The following is a 20397-nucleotide window of genomic DNA, read 5'->3' as shown; positions in this document are numbered from 1 at the left end:
GGAGTCCCGTTGACCATGACCCCCAGTCTTACGGGCAGGGAGGGGGCTGAATATTGAAATCGGAATTTGACTGAGCCGACATAGTCCCCAGCACAGCCCGGAGACCTCCCGCCGAGCCCAGCCCGGGAGTGTTCTGCCGTAACAGCTGGAGTTAGAGAACCAGTGGCCCCGGCCCGAAGTTAGGGCTGGGTCCGGTAAACGTCCTCTCCGTCTGTCCTCAGCCACCGGAGGCATGCTCCTGGGCAAGACTTAAACAGGGCTAACTACCACCCAAACACTTATATTATTTACGTGTATTAACTCCTTTAATCTTCCTAGTAACTCCACGAAGTGTAAACGATTATTCCCACTTTATAGATAAGAAAACTGCAGCATCGGAAGTAGGGGTTCTGTCGGGGGTGAGGGTTTCTTCGACTGCCAATGATCATTAAATGGGGAAGAAAACTTCTCGCTGTAACTATTTCCAGAAAAGGGAATGAAAATTAGACTTCTTGGTGGAAATAGAATCTGCAACAGAGAATCATCACCCCCTACTGGCGTGAGCCTCACACTGCAGCAAGAGGGATGGAGGTCAGCGCTGCCGGGACCGCAGGGGCTAAAGGGCTGAGAAGGGGCGGGGCTTCCGTCGCGGGAGGAGCTCTCAGGCCCCGCCTCCTCGTGCCGGGCCAGGCATTTCCGTCCGCCGAAAACAGAAGCCGGCGGCGGAGCCCTTCGGCCAAGGCCTCCCTGGTTGGAAGTAGGGAGTGAGCGGAGCACGGGTGAGCGTGGGGCCCAGGCGGGAGCGCGCGAGGTCCTTGTCCTTTGCCCTGGGACATAGGGGTCTCCGCTCCCCGAGGACCACCCGGGCGTCACCTGGGAGAGGGCGCGAGCTCTGGGCCAGCGAGTGGGTTGGTTTTCCAGAGCCTTCAGCGGCTGGAGGGAATTCCTGGTGGAGGGACGAGAGGAGGCGGGACTTCCTGTAGCAACTGAAGGCGACTGGCCACCCAAACATGCACCTGCTTGCCCTTAGGCCGGCGCCCAGGATGGCCGGGATGGAAGCCAGGGGCCACCTGTGGCTGGAGAGCCCCCCTGGGGGAGTGCCCCCCATCTTCCTGCCCACGGGCGGGCAAGCCCTGGTCCTGGGCCGGGGACCCCTGACCCAAGTTACCGACCGGAAGTGCTCCAGAAACCAAGGTAGGCAGGGGCGGGGGCCCGAGCTGAAAGGTGTGGCCTGTTTCCGGAGCGAAAGATGGACGGTCAGTTCCGTAAAGAGCACACGTAGAGCCAGCTGGCGGAACTGTACGGTGCGGCCAGTGCTGACGTTGGCAGGTGCCCTCTGGGAGCACGGGGACAAAAGGCTGTGTCTGACCTGGAATGCGGGCTCCTGGGGGAGGGGGCGCCGCGCCTGTCCCGAGGCCATGGTCAGTGGGCAGAGAGGGATGCTCAGGCCGCCGGGAGTGGTTGAGTCAGGCTACGGCCCTTGCCAAGGAGAGAGCCGATCTTATGGCGGGAAGAACATGCTGCTAAGCAGGGACGAGTGGTAACGGGTCAAGCCCCAACCCTGCACCTGCCACACTGCTCATCAGAGAAGCCAGTTCTCTTCAGAACCGTGCCCGCCCTGTCCCTAGGCCAAGACCAGCGTCACGGGCAATTCTAAGGCCCTTGTCTGGTTACTGCATGTCAATGAGTGAGCCAAGCCCATTTAGAAATGAACTGCCTCTTCCTCCTGAGTGGGTGCTGTAGCGCCATCCTGTGGCCTGAAGCTGGCCGTGCTCCCGGGTAATGAGGGATGGCATCCCGCTGGGAAGCATATCCTGACTCCACCCTCTCCACACGCAGTGGAGCTGGTCGCGGACCCTGAGACTCGGACCGTGGCCGTGAAACAGGTACCAGTTCCTCAGCAATGTCTGGAGGTGGGGCCGGGGAGGAGCCGGAACCCAGCAGGGAACAGGCCCGTTGGGAGCCTCTGGCTGGAAGGGAAGCAGGTGTGCCCAGTGAAGAAGGCCCGAGGTGTTGCCTGCCTCAATGCAGTAGCCACCTACATTTAAACTGGGTAACACCGGACGCCTGTAACCTTTCCAACGCCCTGATTGGTGGTGCACAGGGAAGAGGCAGGGCTTAGGGGTCTGATTGGCATGTAGAGAAAGGCAAGCCCTATCCTGGGTTGATTGATTGGAGGTTGGGGGTCGGGAGGAGGTGGAGCCAGTCCCAGCTCTTCCCTATTCCTTTGCAGCTGGGAATTAACCCCTCAACTGTCGGGACCCAGGAGCTGAATCTGGGGTCAGAGGGTTCTCTGGGGGTGGGGGACACGCTGTATTTGGTCAATGGCCTCTACCCGCTGACCCTGCGCTGGGAAGAGGCCCCCGTGCCAGAATCCCAGCCAGATACTCCACCCGGCACCCCTCCGGTGGCCCCAACCGAAGAGGAGGTGAAGGAGGAGGAGGAGGAGGAGGAGGTTGAACAGCAGAAAAAGCGAATGCGGAAGTCGTCCCCGGGCTGGGAGAGCTTCGAGAAGCTGCTGGTGTTCACCGCACCCGGGGTGAAGGCCCGGAGCAAGGTGAGGGCCACGCTGGGACCTGAGGGACCACAGACAACTGCAGACGCAACCCCGAGCTTGCTGTGTGTCCCTGGGCAGGTCACTCAACCTCTCTGAGCCTCCACTTTTCTGAGAAATGGACCTGATAAATTCAGGGGTTGTAGTGAGCATTGGGGGAACCGATGTATATCCACGCCTGCCTGATCCATGGTAACCACCCTGTAACCATAGCAACGATTGGGATTATTTTAGCAGGAGCTATTATGATGAGTATTTCTTAGGTCCAGAGAAGTTCTAATCCAAATGCTGTTATACCACATTCTGAGCCCCTTTTTTCTCACCAGTAAAATGGGGAATCCATGAAAACCACGTGGCACAGCCCGAGGTGCAGTTAGCACCTAAACGGAACTCAGCCCTTGTCTCATTTGCATGGTTATTAGCCCTTCAAGGTGGAGATGGTTAGGGTAGTACATGAACTCCATTGTAAAGATGGGAATACTGGTCCTAGCTGGTCTGGCTCAATGGATAGAGCGTTGGCCTGCGGACTGAAGGGTCCCAGGTTCGATTCCGGCCAAGGGCACATGCCTGGGTTGCGGGCTGGATCCCCAGTAGGGGGCATGCAGGAGGCAGCCGATCAATGATTCTCGTCATTGATGTTTCTATCTCTCCCTCTCCCTTCCTCTCTGAAATCAATAAAACGTAATTAAAAAAAAAAAAGTAATAAAAAAAATAAGTAATAAAAAAAAGATGGGAATACTGTGTGTGTAGGGAGAATAGGAGCAGGAAAGGAAGGTTTCAGGCTCTGCACTCAGGCGTTGGGGATGCATCCTCGCTGTGCCTGTTGTTACATATGTACAGGCTCCCTGACTCGGTTTCCTCACCTGTGACAGCGGTCACAGTCTGCCTCACAGGGTTGATGTGTACCAGCCTGTGAATGAGGGGGTCAGAGGTGTCACTGTTCTTTTCTTGGTGATGCCAGGTGGCCGGCTTTGATATGGACGGGACCCTCATCACCACGCGCTCCGGGAAGGTCTTTCCCACCGGCCCCAGTGACTGGAGGTGATAAGCAGGAGAAGGGGGTGAGTGAGGCTCCCTCCGGGTCCTAGGTCACCTGCCACCTTCCTGCCCTCCCTAGGATCTTGTACCCAGAGATTCCACGTAAGCTCCGGGAGCTGGAGGCTGACGGCTACAAGGTGTGTGTGTGTGCGTGTGTGTGTGGCCCTGGCCGGGGGGGGGGGGGGGCAGGCTGGGGCATGGTGAGGGCACTGAGATACGCATCTGCTCCCCAGCTGGTGATCTTCACCAACCAGATGGGCATTGGGCGTGGGAAGCTGTCAGCAGAGGAGTTCAAGGCCAAGGTGGAGGCTGTGGTGGAAAAGCTGGGAGTCCCCTTCCAGGTACAGCTGCACGGAGGCCGCATGGGGACAGAGCCCCAGAGGGGCCCGGTCCTGGGTGTGATTATGGGGACAGAAACCCTAAGTGGCAAGTTTGGGGCATTGGGAGCGCTCCTGATTGGTGAGGGATGGTGGCGCCTCCTTGGGTCCTGAACGTCCTTGAAGGACTTTGGTGCTGGAGGGGGACTGGTGTCTGACCCCACCTGGTCCACAGGTGCTGGTGGCCACGCACGCTGGCTTGTACCGGAAGCCAGTGATTGGCATGTGGGACCACCTGCGGGAGCAGGTGAGCCACGCCCCCAGTCGCTCTCCTTTCCCCTGAAGCCCCCCACTCCCTGCCCAGCCTCCGCACCCTGGGTCATGGGCCCTGCCCCCTCTCCTCTCCCGCTGTCCTCGCCTTTTCGGTGTTGGCTCTCGGCCTCATGTTGGCACGCGAGGCCAGTGATCCTCACTGAGCAGCAGGGCGGTCGAGGTCAGCCCTCAACCCGTTCATTGACTGATGTCCCGTAGCTCGGCCCACGGGCCAGGGAGGGTGCGGAGAAGCCAGGGTGGAGGTCTGAGGTGCCAGTGGAGTCAGGGCTCAAGGTGGCGAGGAGGGAGCCAGGTGGGTGCCTAGTTCTGATGGGTCTTCCAGATCGGGGTCACGGCGAGTGCGGAGTGCTGAGCCCGTGTGCTCAGGGCCAGTCGGTGAGGCGGCCATAGGCCGCGGAGGGGGCGGGCGGGCCCGGGGGAGCAGGCAGGGGTCCGCCTGTGGGAACCGTCTGGGCCGGACTGCACTGTGACTCTGGCGGAGGGTTGTTGACAGAAGTGGGGACCGGCGCCCTCTGGCGGCCGAGAACCTGTGCGGAGCCCCTGCTGCTCGGGGAACAGGCGTGGGCGGTTCCTTAGGCTGTTGTCTCCTGCCCCCCCTCAGGCCAACGAGGGCGTGCCCATCTCCATTGGGGACAGCGTCTTCGTGGGAGGTAAGGTGGGGGAAGGGGGAGTGTGGCTCGGCAGGGCGGGGCTGATGAGGGGGCGGGGACGCGGGCCCTGAGGTTGCTGTGCTCTCTGGTTCCAGACGCAGCTGGACGCCCCGCCAACTGGGCCCCCGAGCGAAAAAAGAAAGACTTCTCCTGTGCAGACCGCCTGGTGAGCGCCGCCCCCCGCCCCCGCACACCCCACCCCGGCCCCCACCCGCCTAACCTTCACCCTCCCCCGCAGTTTGCCCTCAACCTGGGCCTGCCCTTCGCCACTCCGGAGGAGTTCTTCCTGAAGTGGCCGCTGGCCGCCTTCGAGCTCCCGGCCTTTGACCCGGTGAGGCCCGTGGGCGAGTGGGGCGCGGCGCGGGGGGAGGGGCGTCCCTCATGTCTGTCTGTCCCCAGAGGACGGTCTCCTCCTCAGGGCCACTCTACCTGCCCGAGTCCAGCTCCCTCCTGAGCTCCGACCCTGAGGTGGTCGTCGCCGTGGGATTTCCTGGGGGTGAGACGCCCTGACCCCTGACCCCTAGGAGCTCTGATCCCCCTGTGGCTCCCACTGACACGCCCCCTCCCCCCTCCCCCCAGCCGGGAAGTCCACCTTCCTCCAGGAGCACCTCGTGTCCGCAGGATACGTCCACGTGAACAGGGTAGGGTCCCGGCTGCCTGTGGGATCTGTTCCCCGTGTCCTCTCCCCCTGCTGGGCCCACCCCCAGTGTATGCCTGTCCCTCCCCCCATGTGCCCGTCCACCCCTGACCTGCTCGCTCCCTGTGCCAGGACACCCTGGGGTCGTGGCAGCGCTGTGTGGCCGCGTGTGAGACAGCCCTGAAGCAGAGGAAACAGGTCGTGATCGACAACACAAACCCGGACCCACCGAGCAGGGCAAGGTGCCTGGGTCCCAGGGGCGGCCCCTGTGGGGTGAGCCCAGGGCCCCTAACCAGCCGGCCCCTCCCAACCCCACAGGTACATCAAGTGCGCCCAGGACGCGGGCGTCCCCTGCCGCTGCTTCCTCTTCAGCGCCACCCTGGAGCAGGCGCGCCACAACAACCGGGTGAGTGCGTGCCGCCCCGCCCCGCCCCCTCCGCCCCCCCGCCCCGCTAACCAGCTCGCCTCTGCCCCCACAGTTCCGGGAGATGACGGGCTCCTCTCATGCCCACGTGGCTGACATGGTCATGTTTGGCTACAGGTAGGCACTGCCACGGGTGGGCCCTGGGGGTAGGCACGGGGCTCGGGGCCTCCCCTCACCACCCTCTGCCACCAGGAAGCAGTTCAAGGCCCCGACCCTGGCGGAAGGCTTCGCTGAGATCCTGGAGATCCCCTTCCGGCTGCACCTGGAGCCGCAGCTGGAGCGCCTATACCGCCAGTTCTCCGAGGGCTGAGCCGCCGCCTCCCCCCCCCCCTGAGCCGCCGCCTCCCCCCCCCCCCGCCCCCCAATAAATGCTAGTTTTCTTTCAGCTTGGCCAGCACGTTGCTGGGAAGAAGGGGGCCTCACCCCAGGGAGCACGGCCTCTCCTGCCGTGGCCGCGGGCGCTGAGGACAGTGGCCCGGGGGCTTTGAAAAGACTTTATTGGGGAAACGTACATGGATGGCACTGTCCTCGGAGAGGTCTCAGGGCGCTGTCCTCCGTCTCGGGGGCAGCTGCAGTCTCCAAGGGCCCCTGCTCAGAGCATCTGACCTGGAACGGGGGCAGAGGGGAGAGCCTGGATGGGGGCTCCCAGCAACCCCTGGGCCCCCTACCTGGCTACCCGGACCCATGAGCTGCAGGGCTCTGGGGACCAGGGACGTGCCTCCTTGCCCAGCCAGAGGCCTTGCCCGTCCCTTCTGCAGGGAGGGCTGCCCCTGCCCCTGCCCCTCACCTGGTCTTGTCAGCCAGGGCCACACTTCCTCCCAAACCCCAGCAGCCAGGGCCAGGCCACACTCCCTGTGGCTGCCACTCACCAGTGTCACCGGGGGCCTCGTCTGTGACTCCTAGAGGGGCCCAGGCCGGGGGTGGCCACTACCCCCCCATCTGCGGGGAAGAAGCCAGGAGTCAGTAGCGGTTCAGGCCGGAGAAAAGCTCGGAGCCCTGCTCGCGCCTCACCCCGCCCGCCTCACCCCTCGCTGCTGCTGCTCCTGCTCCAGGTTCCGCTGCAGGACCTGCTGCTGGTTGGCAATGACACGCCGGATGCCGTTGACGAAGTTGCTCTGGTCGTGGGGGATGAGGCCGATGAAGATCTTCTTCTCCGAGGAGTACAGGAGCATGAGCACGCGCACCTCGCACGAGGCCTTGTAGGGAAAGTGCACGCAGCCCGCCTGGGGGTGCAGGGCAGTGTCACAGGCGGCCCTGGGCACTGATGCCCCCCACGGCGACGGGCTCAACCACACAGGCCGGCGCCCTCAGCACGTGAGCCAAGTGCGTCCTCACTGCTCTGTCCTCACGGCCGTTACTCCCATTTGGGGACACGGAGACGGAAGCCTAGAGACGACTGTCCAGGGCCCAGCGGATTCTGCACGGAGGAGCCCAGGGCACCGGCCCCTGCTGTGGGGGCGCCACAGGGGCACGTGCACAGAACACCCCGAAACGGGGCCGGGGGCACAGCGGTCAGGGTCAGCAGTGACCAGGCCGTGCAGAGGCCGCACCGAGAAGGACACCCGACACTAAGGCTCCCTCACCTCAGGCAACGCCTGAAGGCAGCCGGGCTGAGAGGCTGGGAGGGCGGGAGGCTGCCGGCCCAGACCAGTCAGGGACGAGGCCTAATGTAACAAGGGTCCTGGTGCGAGGGGCACGGGCCACGTGCTCCCCACCCAGTTCCCTGGCTCTTCCCTGCGCAAGGCCAGGGGTCCTCAGCACAGGCCAGCCAGCCGAGGCCGAGAGCTGGAGGACTCGCAGGTCCTGAGCCTGGAGGGGAGGCCGGGCTGTCACCACCTCTGGGACAGGGGGGACAGGTCTCCAGGAGGCCCGTGGCGAGCCCAGTGCACGCCCCTCGCTGCACCTGAGCCAACGGTGACGACCTGGCCGTGCCAGTCGACGACGGGCAGAAGGCCAGTCTGGGGCACATGGGCCCTGAGCTGTGTGCTTTCCAAAGGAACGCACATCAGCCCCCAGTACACAGCCGCACGCCTGTGCCACCTCCGGCGACTCGAAGGAAACAGCGAGGTCCCCACGTGGCAGACATGGAAACAGTGAACAGCGACAGCGAGGATGCAGGGGGCCGTGGGGAGGCTGAGGCCCAGTCCCCCCGGAAGTGCCACCCCGCCTGGGAGCAGACACCGCGCTGCCTGGTCAGAGCCTTCCGGAGCCTCAGGTTTCCCGCTGGGAACCTGGAGTGAGCGTGCCCTGCCCCTGGGAAAGCAGGAGGAAGGGGCAGGTGAGGACCTGGGGCACAGCTGCTCCGTGATGTCACCCCAGCGCCAAGTAAATGCAGACGCAGCAGAGGACAGGCCAGCGCGGGCCTGCAGGGCCTCGGTCCCTGCCTGGCACCGGGGAATCAGGCTCCCCATCTGTAAAATGGGTCAGCACAGCCTTAGGGGAGCCGTGTGGCCCAGGAGCCAGTGCGTGGCTCACAGCAAACGTGACATCGCCGTGGGCTGCTGCCCTCCCCAGTGGCTCTCAGACAGCACCCTCGGGTTCATCTGGCCTCACTGAAACGCCCGTGCATCTGTTTACCCTGCGGGCCTCTCCCTGCACTCGCTCCCCGCCCAGCAGCGTGCGGCCCACTCACAACCCCACTCACAAAGCCGTTGTCCATGATCCGGCACAGGCTCTTCAGCGTCTCCAGGTCCTTGGTGAAGTGGAACTGCACCAGGCGCGAGTTCCGGAACAGCGGCACCAGGGTGGTCTGCGGGGAGGGGGGACCATCCACAGCTGCCCCGCCCGCCCCACCCGCTTAATCCCCACAATCCTGTGGCCCCTCAAAGCCAGGCCAGCCTCTCCGGCCCCAGGGCCTGTCAGGAGCCATCCCTCCACCTAGAAGGCCCTCCTCCTCCAGCTTGACATTGGGGCCCCTCCTGGGGAAGCCTCCACACCGCCCCCGACCCCAGGTCTGGACCCGAGCCGCCCCGCACTCACGAGCAGCTGCTGCGGGATGAGCTGCATGTACAGCTTCCTGGGCCACTGCTCCGTCCTCCTGTGGGCACCGGGGGACCAGGGTCAGGAGGCCGGGTCTCCCCAGGTGCTTCCTCCACCCTCAGCCCCACACTCACAGGATCTCGCCTTGGTTCACGTAGACATGTGACGGCAGCCACCTCTTGGACCGATTGTTGGGCTCAGGCCTGGGCTTTGGGGGACGGAACGGGGTGGCATCAGGAGTGGGCGGGGCCTGAGTCAGTGGGGTCCACTGGTCCCAAAGAGAGCGGGCCACCCCAGGCTCACCTCCTGCCACTCCATGACCCCACTCCACGCCAGGAACTTGTTGTTGACAATCTGGACGGGGCCCGCAACGCCACCGGGTCCCACTGCCTACAGGAAATGGGGTGGGGTGTGGGCTGGTACCTCAGCTCCCCCAACTCCCCTCCATGTCCCCAGCCCACTGGGCCCAAGCCTGCCCACCGCCCACCCCCACAGACCAGCCACGGCTTCTCAGCCTCCAGTCTGTCCACAGCCCCAGACACTCCTAGAGCCGGGCCTGCTCGCCTGCTCAGACCGCCCATGGCTCCCACCTGCCCCAGGACAAGGACCACCCCTCAGCCTGGGGGACAGAGTCCACAGGGTTTGCCTATGAACTGGCCGCTGTGAAATGTCCCACAACCGGGGACACATCGGTAAGACGCCTGGTCACCTGTACGGCCTGCCAGCCTCACACCACCCTCCCGGTAACCAGTGCCCTGGCCTGCCCCTCCCCCTCCACACACGACTGTCCTTCCTCCCGGAGCCGCTGTCGTCCCTCCCGCCTCCTCTCGCCGGCACGTCCAGGCCGGCCCCGCGCACCTGCTTGCGGGTGGTGATGACCTGCCGGATGGCATTGACGAAGCCGCTCTGGTCGTAGGGGATGAGGCCCATGAAGATCTTCTTCTTGGACGAGTACAGGAGCATGAGCACGCGCACCTCACAGGGGGAGATGTGGGGGAAGAGCATGCAGCCCGCCTGGGGGGAGGTCGGAGGTCAGGGACCCCAGGGCACCGCTGAGGGGGCGAATGCCCTTCCCTGACCCCCCAAGCCTGCCCGCCATCAAGGACAGAAGTCCTCAAGTCAACCCCAAGTTCTCAGCGTGAGAGGCGCGCAGCTGGAACATTCTGAGCACGTGTGAGCCTGCACCTCACCCACCCTGAATGGGGTCAGGCCTGGGCCTGGGCCCGTGTGGATGTGGGTGTGGGTTAGGGCTCTGTCTCCCACACCCGGTCTCAAGCCCCGCCCCATGGAGCTGCCGAGGCCGCTGCCTGTGCCGGGGCAGCCGCCAGGAGGGCCAGCCGCCTGCTTCCGCCCAGCTGAGACCTCAGGTAAGTGACCGCGTCTCCCGGTCTGTGAACCGTATGCCAATAGCACCCAGGAAATGCCACCAAGTGCTCCCTGCCCGAGACGCTAGTGCCCTCTCAGCGGGACGTGGGAGAGCGTGAACCTGACACGTCCCCACTGGGGTGTCAGACAAAGGGGGGAACCCCTCCCACGCCACCTGCCTGACGCCTGGTGCCTGCTCAAGCCCGTGGTCCCTCACTCACGGGATCTGCCTCTGGCCTCCCCGGCACCTCCCAGGACAAGAGTGTGACTGACAGGCCTCAGAGGGCGACCCCCACCGTCCCTGCAGCCGGGGGCCAGGCACAAAGCAAGCCCTTAGCCAAGGTGCTGAGTGAGGGGGTCAGACCGGAGACCCCGCACACCACCCCCTGGTCTGTCCAGGCCCCAAGGGAAAGGGATCCGCTGGACATCAGGGGTCGGGGCGCACACGGCACCCCCCACCCCCATCCCCACCCCCTGGAGGTGGTGGCCTGTTCCAAAGAGGAACAGGGGCTGCAGGGGACCCCAGAGCCGAGCCCTGCGGACTCCTGGGCAGAGGACTCGCTCCCACATCAGGCCACCCTCCCGGAACCTGCTTCCTTACACATCCCCCGGGGAGGGAGCCGAGCAGGCCCAGGCCCAGGTCAAGTTTAACCCTGACATCCGGCGTCCAAAGCCCAACATCTGCTGTTTACTGAGCACTTACTATGCACGCCCATCAATCACGTGACAAGACTCACGCCTCCCATTGGCCCCTGGAAAAGTCCTCCTGTTACCCCACTTGCCGGATGCGAAAGCCGAGCCCCAGCACAGACCAGTCCCTCCTGGCTCACTCCCCTGGTCACCCCATTTACCGGTCCGGCACTCACAGCCCGGCTCCACTGAATGTCTGAGACCCGACAGGCCGGGACGGCAAGCGAGAGCGACTCCCCAGCCCCTAGGAGCGCTCGCCTGGGGCCCCGGCCCGGCTGTCCCAGCAGAGCTGCCACCAAAGTGCCCGGAGGAGCCCCTGCCCGCCCTCAGCGCCCCGCGCTGCCCACTCACGAAGCCGTTGCCCATGACGCGGCAGAGCCCCTTGAGGGAGTCGCAGTCTCTGTTGGTGAAGTGGAACTGCGCCAGCTGCGAGTTGCGGAACAGGGGGCCCAGGGTGGTCTGGGGGCGACAAGGGACAGCTGGGTCACCACTGGGGGTGGGGGTGCTCTGGGGAGCAGGCTTGGGGGGCTGGGGCAGGTCTCACCAGCAGCTGCTGCGGGATCAGCTGCATGATCAGCTTCTGTGGCCACTGGTCGGTCTCCCTGTGGGAGGAGAGGGTCAGGGGGGGCCCTGGCCGCCCCGCCCACCCGCCCGCCCGCCCGCCCACGGGGACTCACAGGTTCTCGCCCTGGTTCACGTAGGCCTGGCAGGGGAGGGTCCGCTTCAGCTTCGCGTTGGAGTCAGAGAAGGGTCTGCGCTTCTGTGGCAGGAGCGAGAGTCTCACTCAGACGCCCAGGCCTGTCCCCCACTGCGAGGGCAGCCGACAGGAACCTGTGGGGCACCCCCCACCCATGGGACACACCGGGGCCCCGACTCGGACGCTCACCTCCTGCCACTCAAGGACGCCACTCCAGGCCAGCAGCTTGTTGCTGAGCCGGTGCTCGCCCACCGCCAGGCCCCCGAGGGCCAGTCCCGGCGAGGAGGGCCCGATGGGGCCCAGGGCCCCGAACACCCGGGCACCTGGCTGTGGAAGAGGCACCACTGAGGCTGGGGCAACTACAAGGGCGGGCTGTTCCCCACATACCCCAAGGATCCACCCCAATGTTCAGACCCAAACCCCTTGTCCCCAGGGCTGAGACCCTGCCTGACCCCATTCCCGCCCCGCCCACACTCACACCGGCCCGTGCAAGGTCCCTAAGGCCGCCAGCCTGCTCCCTCCAGCCGTTCCTCTCGCTGGCTCAGCCGGGAACACCATCCGCCCCCCCCCGCCAGGCGCCACCCACTCACCCTCCCAGCCTGATCCAGTGGGTCCCTCTGCTGAGACCCAACTCAGAAGCCAGCTCTCTGGGGCCGGGGTCTCCTTGAAGCCCCCGCCACCCTGGAATGTGTCTGTCAGTCTGTCTGTCACACTGGGCTGCCCCCTCCTGCCCACGCTCAAAGCCTTCCTCCCAAGGCTCCTCATGACTAAGTCCAGACTCTCCCTCTGGTTCCTACCAACCTCTCCCGGCGGCTGCTGCCCGCCCCCACCCCCCTCTGGCACCCCATGTTGCAGCCATGTCAGGCTGACCCCGAGGAGGCGGAGACGCGGGGCCAGAAGCACACACAGTCCAGAACCGCGCAGAGCGCAGGGCAGACTGTGGAGGCGGCAGTGACGACACCTGGAGGGTCTCAGAGCGGCTGGAGAACGTGTGCAGAACCCAGAATGTTCCAGCAAAAAGCCCAGCAGAGGGTCCTCTCCCAGCCACCTCCAAACCAAACACACCACAAAGCAAACACGCGAAGGCTGCTCCCAAACAGCCGGCAGCAGGAGCCATGACGTGACAAAGCTCACTCCCTAAGGGCCTGGGCGGCAAGATAAGCGAGTGAATAAACCCACAGGCAGCTGCTTCCCACCGCTCAGGGGCGCTTCCAACGGTCCTGCGAAGCGCACAGGTGTCTTCTGCTCTCGAATAATGAGGGGCAGGAGAGTCTTATTTTGGAAAGGAGCTTTAAAAAGCAAACACACCTGAGCAAGCATGCTCTCCATCTGGGCAATCGCAGACGGGGGAGGCAGCCTGCGTGCAGAACGGGGCGTGTTCGCGGCCCAGAGTGTCTGAGGCGGAGAACGGGCCTCGAAGCCCCGGCTGGCAGGCACCTGCTGGGGCACAGGCCCCGGGAGATGCAGCGACAGCGCCCAGCCACACAGACCGAGGACGCCGGCCAGTGCGAGCGTGTCTGGGAGGGCAGGGTGACACCCAGGACCCGGAAGAGGTTGTGGTCTGGAGTGTGGAGACCAGGGATGCCTGCCTAAGCCAGGAACACCTGCGACAGCAGGAGGGGCAGGTCAAGGCGAGGCGCAGGGCTCCCCTAAAGGAAACCTCACATCTGGGCAAGTGTCTGCAAAACTTAGCTTCGCCTCCGATATCTGATTTGCTCTTTACTGCACGGGAAAGCCTCGCCAGTACTTGAAAGGCGGGAGCCTTCATGAGGGGGGATGTTAAGGGTCCAGAAGAGCCTGTGAAACGTCCACGGGAATGCTGGTCAAAGAGGGGAGGCGGTGGAGGAGGGGAATCTTTAAGTTTGTGGGGTGTCCCGAGTCTGGGTGAGAGACTGGAGAAGCCCGTGTGCAGCTGGCGGGGCCCCGTGCCACGCACAACGCTGGGCCGTGTAGCTGAGAAGCGAGTCTGCGCCCAGCCTCGGGTAAAACGCACCTCCGCGCGAGCGTGTGCGAAGCGGGACGTGCAGCTTCACCGACAGAGCAGCTTTGTTCAGATTTTGAAAAGTATGTGCATGTTTAAGGCCGGGTAGCTCCGTGTGCCTCACAGCTCGATGCTTATGTTGAAGGTCTGGGCATCCCACACCTGGGCGCACGAGCAAACCCCGGGCGCCGCGCACAACGCCCCCGAGTGCAACACCTGGGCGCGCCAGGGCACGACGCGGCCCCCAGACCCCTCCCTCATTTCCCCATTTCCTGTCCGGAGAGAGGCCAACTTTCCGATTGGAAAAACAAGCGCGCACACCGACCATCCACTGTCCGGCCGCCAGCCCCCCACCCCGCGTTTAAACCCGGCCGCGGAGTCAGCAGTAATTTGAGCCCGCCCCGCCCCCGTACCCCACCCCCGTCACCCCCGCCACCCCTGCCCGAACCGGTAACAAAGGGGAGAGCCCGGCGCGTACCACCGAGGGGTTCCACGGGGGAACACGGCCCCAAACGGGACCACCCTTCGGGGCCACCTGGGAGACCCCAGAGAAGAGGGGGCCGCGGACAAAGACGGGAGCCCGGGGGGCGGGGCCGTGGAAGGCTCTGGAAAAAGGGCGGAGGGGGGCTCACCATGGGAGGGGCCGAGCGGGCCCGGATCCGCGGCGGCTGCGGGCCCCGGGGGCTGGCGGGCCAGGAGCGCGAACGGGCGGCGCGCACCGTGAGGGGCCGCGGGGGGCGGCCGCGACCCCCGAGGGGGCCCCCAGCGCCGGAGCGGTGCGGAGCGCGGCGCGGACGGACCATGACGGGTGCGAGCCGAACAGACTGTGCGGATGCCACGGGCCACGCAGGGGGCTGCGGGCTCCACCGACTGAGGGGCGCGAGTGGGCGGCTCTCGGAGAAACGGGATGGGCTGTACCAAGCGCGGGGGCCGCGCCGCCGAAGAGGGGTCGTCACGGCCAAACCACTGCGGCGAGCGGGGGAAGCGCGGCGCATACCAAGAGCGCCGAAAGGGGCGTGGCCAGGGTGTACCAAAATGTGGCGGGGGGCTTAGGGAACGGAGAGGGTGTGTGGGGCGGGGAACACGGCGATTGGAAGACACACGGGGCCTCTCAAGTAAGGGCGGGAGGCCCTGAGAGGACGTGTGGGAAACAACTTCAGGGGACCCGGGCGGAGACTATACCAACGGGTGGAGGGGGAGTAGATAAACGTAGAGGACGATACCAAGTTGGCTCCGGGTTGGGGGCGGGATCCGGGAGATTTTAGCCCGAGTCCCGGACCCGCGAAGGAAGGGGACTGCGAGAGATTTCAGAAGAGGAAGGAAAAACGGGCTTTCGGGCGAGGGAACCTACCTAGAGGTTTGGGGATACGGATCGTACCATGCACAAGGGAGGACTTAAGGTTTGAAGGCCGTGACGTGGCTAGGTCGGCAGGAGACCACAACTCCCAGCGGCCCTCGCGCGGCCAAGTCTCGACCTGGGCCCGGGGAGACACGGTGGGCCACAACTGTGCGCCCATTGGCCCCGCTCCTAGGCTCCGCCCACAGCCCTCAAGCCTCTGTAGCACCGCTTCTCGCACCCGCCTCTCAGGACCATTCATTGATTCCCTCCTTCATTCAAGTAAATGGCTGCATGTTCACTTATTAGTTGTGTAAGATTTCTTGCTTCAATTACCCTGTTTTTTTTTTTAATACTCACCCGAGGGTATGTTTATTGGTTTTTAGCGAGAGAGGAAGGGAGGGAGGGAGAGAGACATGGATGTGAGAGAAACATTCATCAGTTGCCTCCCTTACAGCCCACCCAGGATCTAAAGGAAACCCAAGTATGACGACAGACCAGGTCTGTCAGAGCCCCTAGTCCAATGGGGAACACACATCATCGTAGTTCTTGATGTGTTAATAGAACGAGCGCACAGAGCGAGGGATGGTGACCATGAGAAGTCAGGAAAGTGACCTCTGAGCTGCCTGCGGTACTACATAGGCTGGAAGAGTGCGCTGCGATGAGGGAACACTGGGTACAAATCCAAAACAAGGGAGGCCAATGGGGGGGAGCGCAGTGAGGGTGGAGGACAGCAGTGGAAGTTGGAAGGGTCCAGGTGCCACAGGCAGGGTCCCTGTAGCCTTGGGATGGAATTTGGATTTTAGTCTCCTTTTGCTGGGGAATCACCAAAAGGTTTCAGGCAAGGGAATGACAGTCTCACATTTTAAAGAAATCATTCATCAAATGCAGAGTCATGCACACAGTATCAGTACAAACATACAAAGCTGGGCTCCATAGTCACCTCTGAGGAGACAGGGCAGCAAATTGGGAGTGGGAGGGGGACACAGCAGTGGAAAGGAGACTCAGTGTACTATTTCAGATGATTTGAAATTTTTAACATATGTAAGAGTCGCCTATTGAAAAATAACTTTTGAAATATTTAAAACCTTTTCAGGGACCCCTCTGGCTGCTGTGTTGAAAATAAGATTGTAGGGCATGAGTGGAAGCAGGAGGGCAGGAAGGAGACTGGCAAGAATCGGGGCGAGCCCTGGCCAGTGTTGCTCAGTGATTAGAGCATTGGCACCAAAGGGTTGCAGACTTGATTCCCAGGATTCCCAGGCAAGGCACGTATCTGGGTTGCAGGTTTGATCTCTGCCCCGGTTGGGAAGCTTGCGGGAAGCAACCAATCACTGAGTCTCTGTCACATCTATGTTTCTCTCTCCCCCCCTCCCACCCTCTCTTCTACTCTCTAAAAAATCAATGGAAAAAGTGTCCCCTGGTGAGCACTGAATAAAAAATAAAAAAAAGAATCCAGGTGAGAGGACACATGGCATGGGATGGGTGGCAGGCAGGCTTGCCACAGTGGAGGTGGTCATTTTCACAACTTATTTTCAAGCTGGAGCCCACAGGACTTGTGTAGAGAGAGGGGGGGGGCAAAGGTTTTTGCTGTTCGGAGGTGTCTTTTAGGGAGAGGGAGCGGACTGCCGGAGGAACAGGCTGAGGGGGCGGAGGCGGGGCAGCAGAAATCCCTACTTGCGTTTGAGATGCTGACTAAGCCATGTAGACAGAGGAGTCTGGAGATGAAGCAGGGAGTCCTCGGCTCTGAGTGGAGAATGAATGAGAGTACAAAGACCACGTGTGTGGATGGAGAATGGGACACCACATCCCTTTAGAGGTCGGGCCCTGAGTCAGAGGAGTGACCAGTAAATTTCAAGAAGCCCCGCTCTGGGTCCTATTTCCACCCTTGCTTGCCCCATCCACTAAGCCACCTGCCCAAGGATTTCCCAGGCTAACTGGAGCCCAGCCCCAAACGTGTCCTAGATTGCGGCCAAATGGGGAGACAGGGATCTCTGAACCGACTTCAAATTAGGTATCAACAGGTACCTCCAGAGCCCCGATAACCACCATGTCAGGACACCCAGCTACTGGCGGCCGGAAGGAGAAAGGACCACAGGGACAGAAGCCTCCCTGATCTCCCGAAACCCTCATTTCTCACCGTCTCTTTGGTTCAAGCCATGAAGATCTCTTGCCAGGATGACAGTCTCCTAACCTTGTCTCTCACGCCACTAATAGAAACACTCCAATGGCTTCCCAATGCCCTTAGAGTTAAACACAGACTCCTCACCACAGCCTAAGGCCCAGCATCATGCGCCCCGCTGCGTCTCCAGCCTGATCGTCCTTCCTGCTCTCCACCTAGTCCATGTCTTCCCATCCTTCAGACCCCGTCAGCACACAGAAGTGCCAGGGCTGTCTAAACATGAGAAAGGTGGACCAGGATACGCTCCTGCATGACCAAAAGGAAAGCATGTCGGAATGAGAAGTGAAGACGCAGGCTGAAATTCCACAGGAAACACTACCGTACAGCTCTCGGGGGCCACCTTGCTTACCCAGTGCGACAGTTTGAAAGACACTGTTCATGTCATCTGTAAACCTGGTGCCCAGCTAGCAGGCTATTCTAAGATAGGCTGCACACTGCCTCGGGCGTAGCTGTCTGTTAGCAACCCTGTTTGTGGCAGTTGTTCCTCAGTTAGTAACTTAGTCCTGGCAAACTAATATAATATTAATGCGAGAACTGTTTATATGCAAACCAGGTTGCCTGCATTGGAAAGGATAAAGGTGAGTTGCTTTAAAAAAAAAAAAATGCTGCCACATTCGCTGCAAGCAAAGCAACTGTAAATGATTGAACAGAAAAGCTCATAAAAACACAGGAAGACCCAGCCTTCAGTTTGCTTCTCCTAAGTGTCTTTAGGTTCTCAAGTCACTTAAAACAAACCAACAAAAAAACAAAACAAAACAAAACCTCTGGAAAAGATGCCTCATTGTGATTTGTGGGTACAGTTTATCAATATGTTGTATGGTAACTGGGAAACAAATACTTAAAAGGTCTTGGTCCTACCTAGAGATGTCTGTTTAATGGTTTTAGTCAGATGGAAACTATTCCACTTCCTGAGGCCACTATGGTTGTGTGGGGTCACGGGATTGATTCTGGCCAGTGAGATCTGAGCAAAAGTGACCTGGGAATTCAGTCTGGAGCTTTTAATCCTTGGCATCATTTGAGATCTTTCAGCATGAGTGAGATCTCTACCTAGCAAGAGGGAGAAAACCCACCTTTGCGATTCCGAGCCACTGCAAGTTGCAATGTGGGAGTTGTTAGAACATAACCCAGCCTACCCGATACAGGTATGTCCTCAGGTAATCCCAGGTGGCCAACTTTTGTTGAATCAAATCAACTAGAGCCTGAGTTCACTAGAGGGGAAACGCAGTACATGTAGGCTGGATGTATATGTGACATAGACAAGAACATGAAGACAACATGGACAAGCGTGGGGAAAAGGCTATCCATGTCTTGGGTTTCCTGTTTGTTGTTTTTTTTCAATTACAAAATAATGTCTAACACAGCGGTCGCCAACCTTTCGGACCTCGCGGACCACCGGGTGGCGACCGCTGGTCTGAGAGGTCTGGCTGATGCACGCTCTCCAAAAGCTATATATTCTTTCTTAAACTTTCTCATCACTAAGTGGGAGTCACTAAGTGTGACTGGGAGCTTGGGAAGGACTAGGACCACGTCTAGCTTATTCACGGCTCCATGCCAAGAGCCCGGCACAGGGCTCCCGAGGTCTGTGTCCACCACACCTCTCAGAGGGGCTGGGTGTGTTTGTGCACCAGGAAACCGTTGTCCCTGCTGTCCCTGTGCTCGGCTGGGACTATGGCACTCTCACTGTGGGAGCACAAGCGTGAGCGTCGTATGTCACGAGCGTCACTTCCGGTCCCAGGCAGGTAAGAGCCAGTGTGCACTGGGCCGTGGTGGAGACTTAGGATGCCCAAATGGGGAGGCTGGTTACAGGATGAGAGCGTGAGACCCAGCCTGAACAGGCTGTCATGGTGGGGGTGGGGAGAAGGGAGACAATCCTTTGTTAAGCCGCTGAGATTTACAGATTTGTTAACATAACAGTCTGATGTGACCACACACACACACACACACACAGGCCACTTTAATCCTATTTATCTACAATGTGCCCCTGGCCTGTAGCCATGAGGCCTTGCCTACACTGTTCCCTCTATCTCTAGTTGTAACTATCAGAGAATGATCTGTACAGGTTGGCATGTACTATTAACTGAGCATGAAACTCTGAGTTCTCATTTAGTTCTCACGAGGGTCCTTCAAGGTCTCATTCAAGTGTTGCCTTGCAGGTCTGAGAACTGAGTCTGCAAGGTGAGCTGTCTGGCCACTTCCTCCTCCCATGAGGGCAGGAACCACACTGACCTGTCAGCCCCAAACCCCACAGGCTCCCAGTCAGTATTTTCCAAACAAATGAACTGCAAATATGACCTCCCACGTCAGCTGGGCCCCTGCTGCCGTTTCCTGCTCTTCTGTAAAATTCCCGAGTTCCTCCCAGAGGCTGGCCAGCCTCCTCCACTCTACTCAAGGTTCCCCACAACAAGGGCCTGGTATCCCCAGCCACACACACTAGAATGGGCCAGACTGGTTGTTAGTGTTGAAGCCAGCCTGCATCACTGAACTTTTTAAATCTTCACCCAAGGACATGCTTTTTTATATTTTTTTAAGAGAGAGAAGGAGCCGAAACCGATTTGGCTCAGTGGATAGAGCGTCGGTCTGCGGACTGAAAGGTCCCAGGTTCGATTCCGGTCAAGGGCATGTACCTTGGTTGCGGGCACATCCCTGGTAGGGGGTGTGCAGGAGGCAGCTGGTCGATGTTTCTCTCTCATCGATGTTTCTAGCTCTCTATCCCTCTCCCTTCCTCTCTGTGAAAAATCAATAAAATATATTTAAAAAAAAGAGAGAGAAGGAAGAGGGTGAGAGAGAAAAACATCAATGTGTGAGATAAACATCAATTGGTTGCCTCCCAAATGCGCCCTGACCAGGGATCGAATCTACAACCTCGTTGAACGTCTATCCAGGAACCAAGAGGTCACAGTTCAATTCCCAGTCAGGGCGCACATGTATGTGGCCATGACCGGGAATCGAACCCGCCACCTTTCGGTGTATGTGACAATGCTCCAACCGAGCCATATTGGCCAGGGCTGTATCACTTCATTTTAAAACATTCGTGGAAAAGCAATAATAGTTATTATTTCTTAAACACTTCGTAAGAACTCACTGAGTCCTCACACGAGAATATGAGGTTGACAATCTTATCCCCACCCTACAGAGGGAAACCAAGGATTGAGAGGCAAGAATCTGAGGTCATGGTTCGAGCACAGGCCAAGGGGAAAGTCTCAAGGCTGGCTGCATAGTCCCAGCAGCAGCCCTTGGC

General features: G+C 60.8%; 2 protein-coding genes across 4 annotated transcripts; one reads left to right on the top strand and one right to left on the bottom strand.

Annotated features, from left to right (window-relative positions):
* Positions 1-628: 628 nt before the first annotated feature.
* PNKP (polynucleotide kinase 3'-phosphatase) lies at positions 629-6317 on the top strand. Of its 3 annotated transcripts, none has more exons than XM_079800605.1 (17): positions 629-758; positions 1010-1173; positions 1819-1865; positions 2213-2536; positions 3495-3574; positions 3651-3708; positions 3805-3912; positions 4124-4195; positions 4823-4871; positions 4967-5037; positions 5110-5202; positions 5271-5367; positions 5451-5512; positions 5641-5745; positions 5827-5914; positions 5988-6049; positions 6125-6317. In XM_079800605.1, exons 2-16 carry the CDS (start codon positions 1023-1025, stop codon positions 6026-6028), a joined length of 1446 nt encoding a protein of 481 aa, XP_079656731.1. In that variant the 5' UTR covers positions 629-758; positions 1010-1022; the 3' UTR covers positions 6029-6049; positions 6125-6317. The 3 variants fall into 3 exon arrangements, with proteins under 3 accessions (XP_079656731.1, XP_079656730.1, XP_079656729.1); XM_079800604.1 differs by having other exon boundaries at positions 5641-5750; XM_079800603.1 differs by having other exon boundaries at positions 4967-5202; positions 5641-5750.
* Positions 6318-6412: 95 nt separating this feature from the next.
* Positions 6413-14953, bottom strand: PTOV1 (PTOV1 extended AT-hook containing adaptor protein). The gene is made up of 13 exons (XM_079800608.1): positions 14277-14953; positions 11853-11990; positions 11644-11726; positions 11511-11568; positions 11318-11425; positions 9770-9925; positions 9215-9301; positions 9046-9119; positions 8912-8969; positions 8577-8681; positions 6958-7155; positions 6802-6871; positions 6413-6538 (listed from the first exon to the last, which is right to left on the bottom strand). The coding sequence occupies exons 1-12, from the start codon at positions 14637-14639 to the stop codon at positions 6860-6862; spliced, it is 1440 nt and encodes a 479-aa protein (XP_079656734.1). The 5' UTR covers positions 14640-14953; the 3' UTR covers positions 6413-6538; positions 6802-6859.
* Positions 14954-20397: the final 5444 nt, after the last annotated feature.

Source organism: Cnephaeus nilssonii (genome assembly GCF_951640355.1).
Source record: "Cnephaeus nilssonii genome assembly, chromosome: 20".
NCBI lineage: Eukaryota > Metazoa > Chordata > Mammalia > Chiroptera > Vespertilionidae > Cnephaeus > Cnephaeus nilssonii.
The sequence above is the reverse complement of the archived record's forward strand: the minus strand, read 5'-3'. Positions and strand labels throughout refer to the sequence as shown.

What these genes read in the sequence shown, in the direction of transcription:
- PTOV1 (XM_079800608.1), bottom strand. Translation starts at nt 14,639, where the DNA reads ATGCGCCGCGCTTCCCCCGCTCGCCGCAGTGGTTTGGCCGTGACGACC. An exon ending in TCATCACCACCCGCAAGCAG is followed by an intron (nt 9,302 to 9,769) that starts GTGCGCGGGGCC and finishes CATTTCCTGTAG; the next exon opens with GCAGTGGGACCCGGTGGCGT. An exon ending in GGATCATGGACAACGGCTTT is followed by an intron (nt 7,156 to 8,576) that starts GTGAGTGGGGTT and finishes CTGCACCCCCAG; the next exon opens with GCGGGCTGCGTGCACTTTCC.
- PNKP (XM_079800603.1), top strand. Translation starts at nt 1,023, where the DNA reads ATGGCCGGGATGGAAGCCAGGGGCCACCTGTGGCTGGAGAGCCCCCCT. An exon ending in AGCTCCCGGCCTTTGACCCG is followed by an intron (nt 5,203 to 5,270) that starts GTGAGGCCCGTG and finishes GTCTGTCCCCAG; the next exon opens with AGGACGGTCTCCTCCTCAGG. An exon ending in ATGGTCATGTTTGGCTACAG is followed by an intron (nt 6,050 to 6,124) that starts GTAGGCACTGCC and finishes CTCTGCCACCAG; the next exon opens with GAAGCAGTTCAAGGCCCCGA.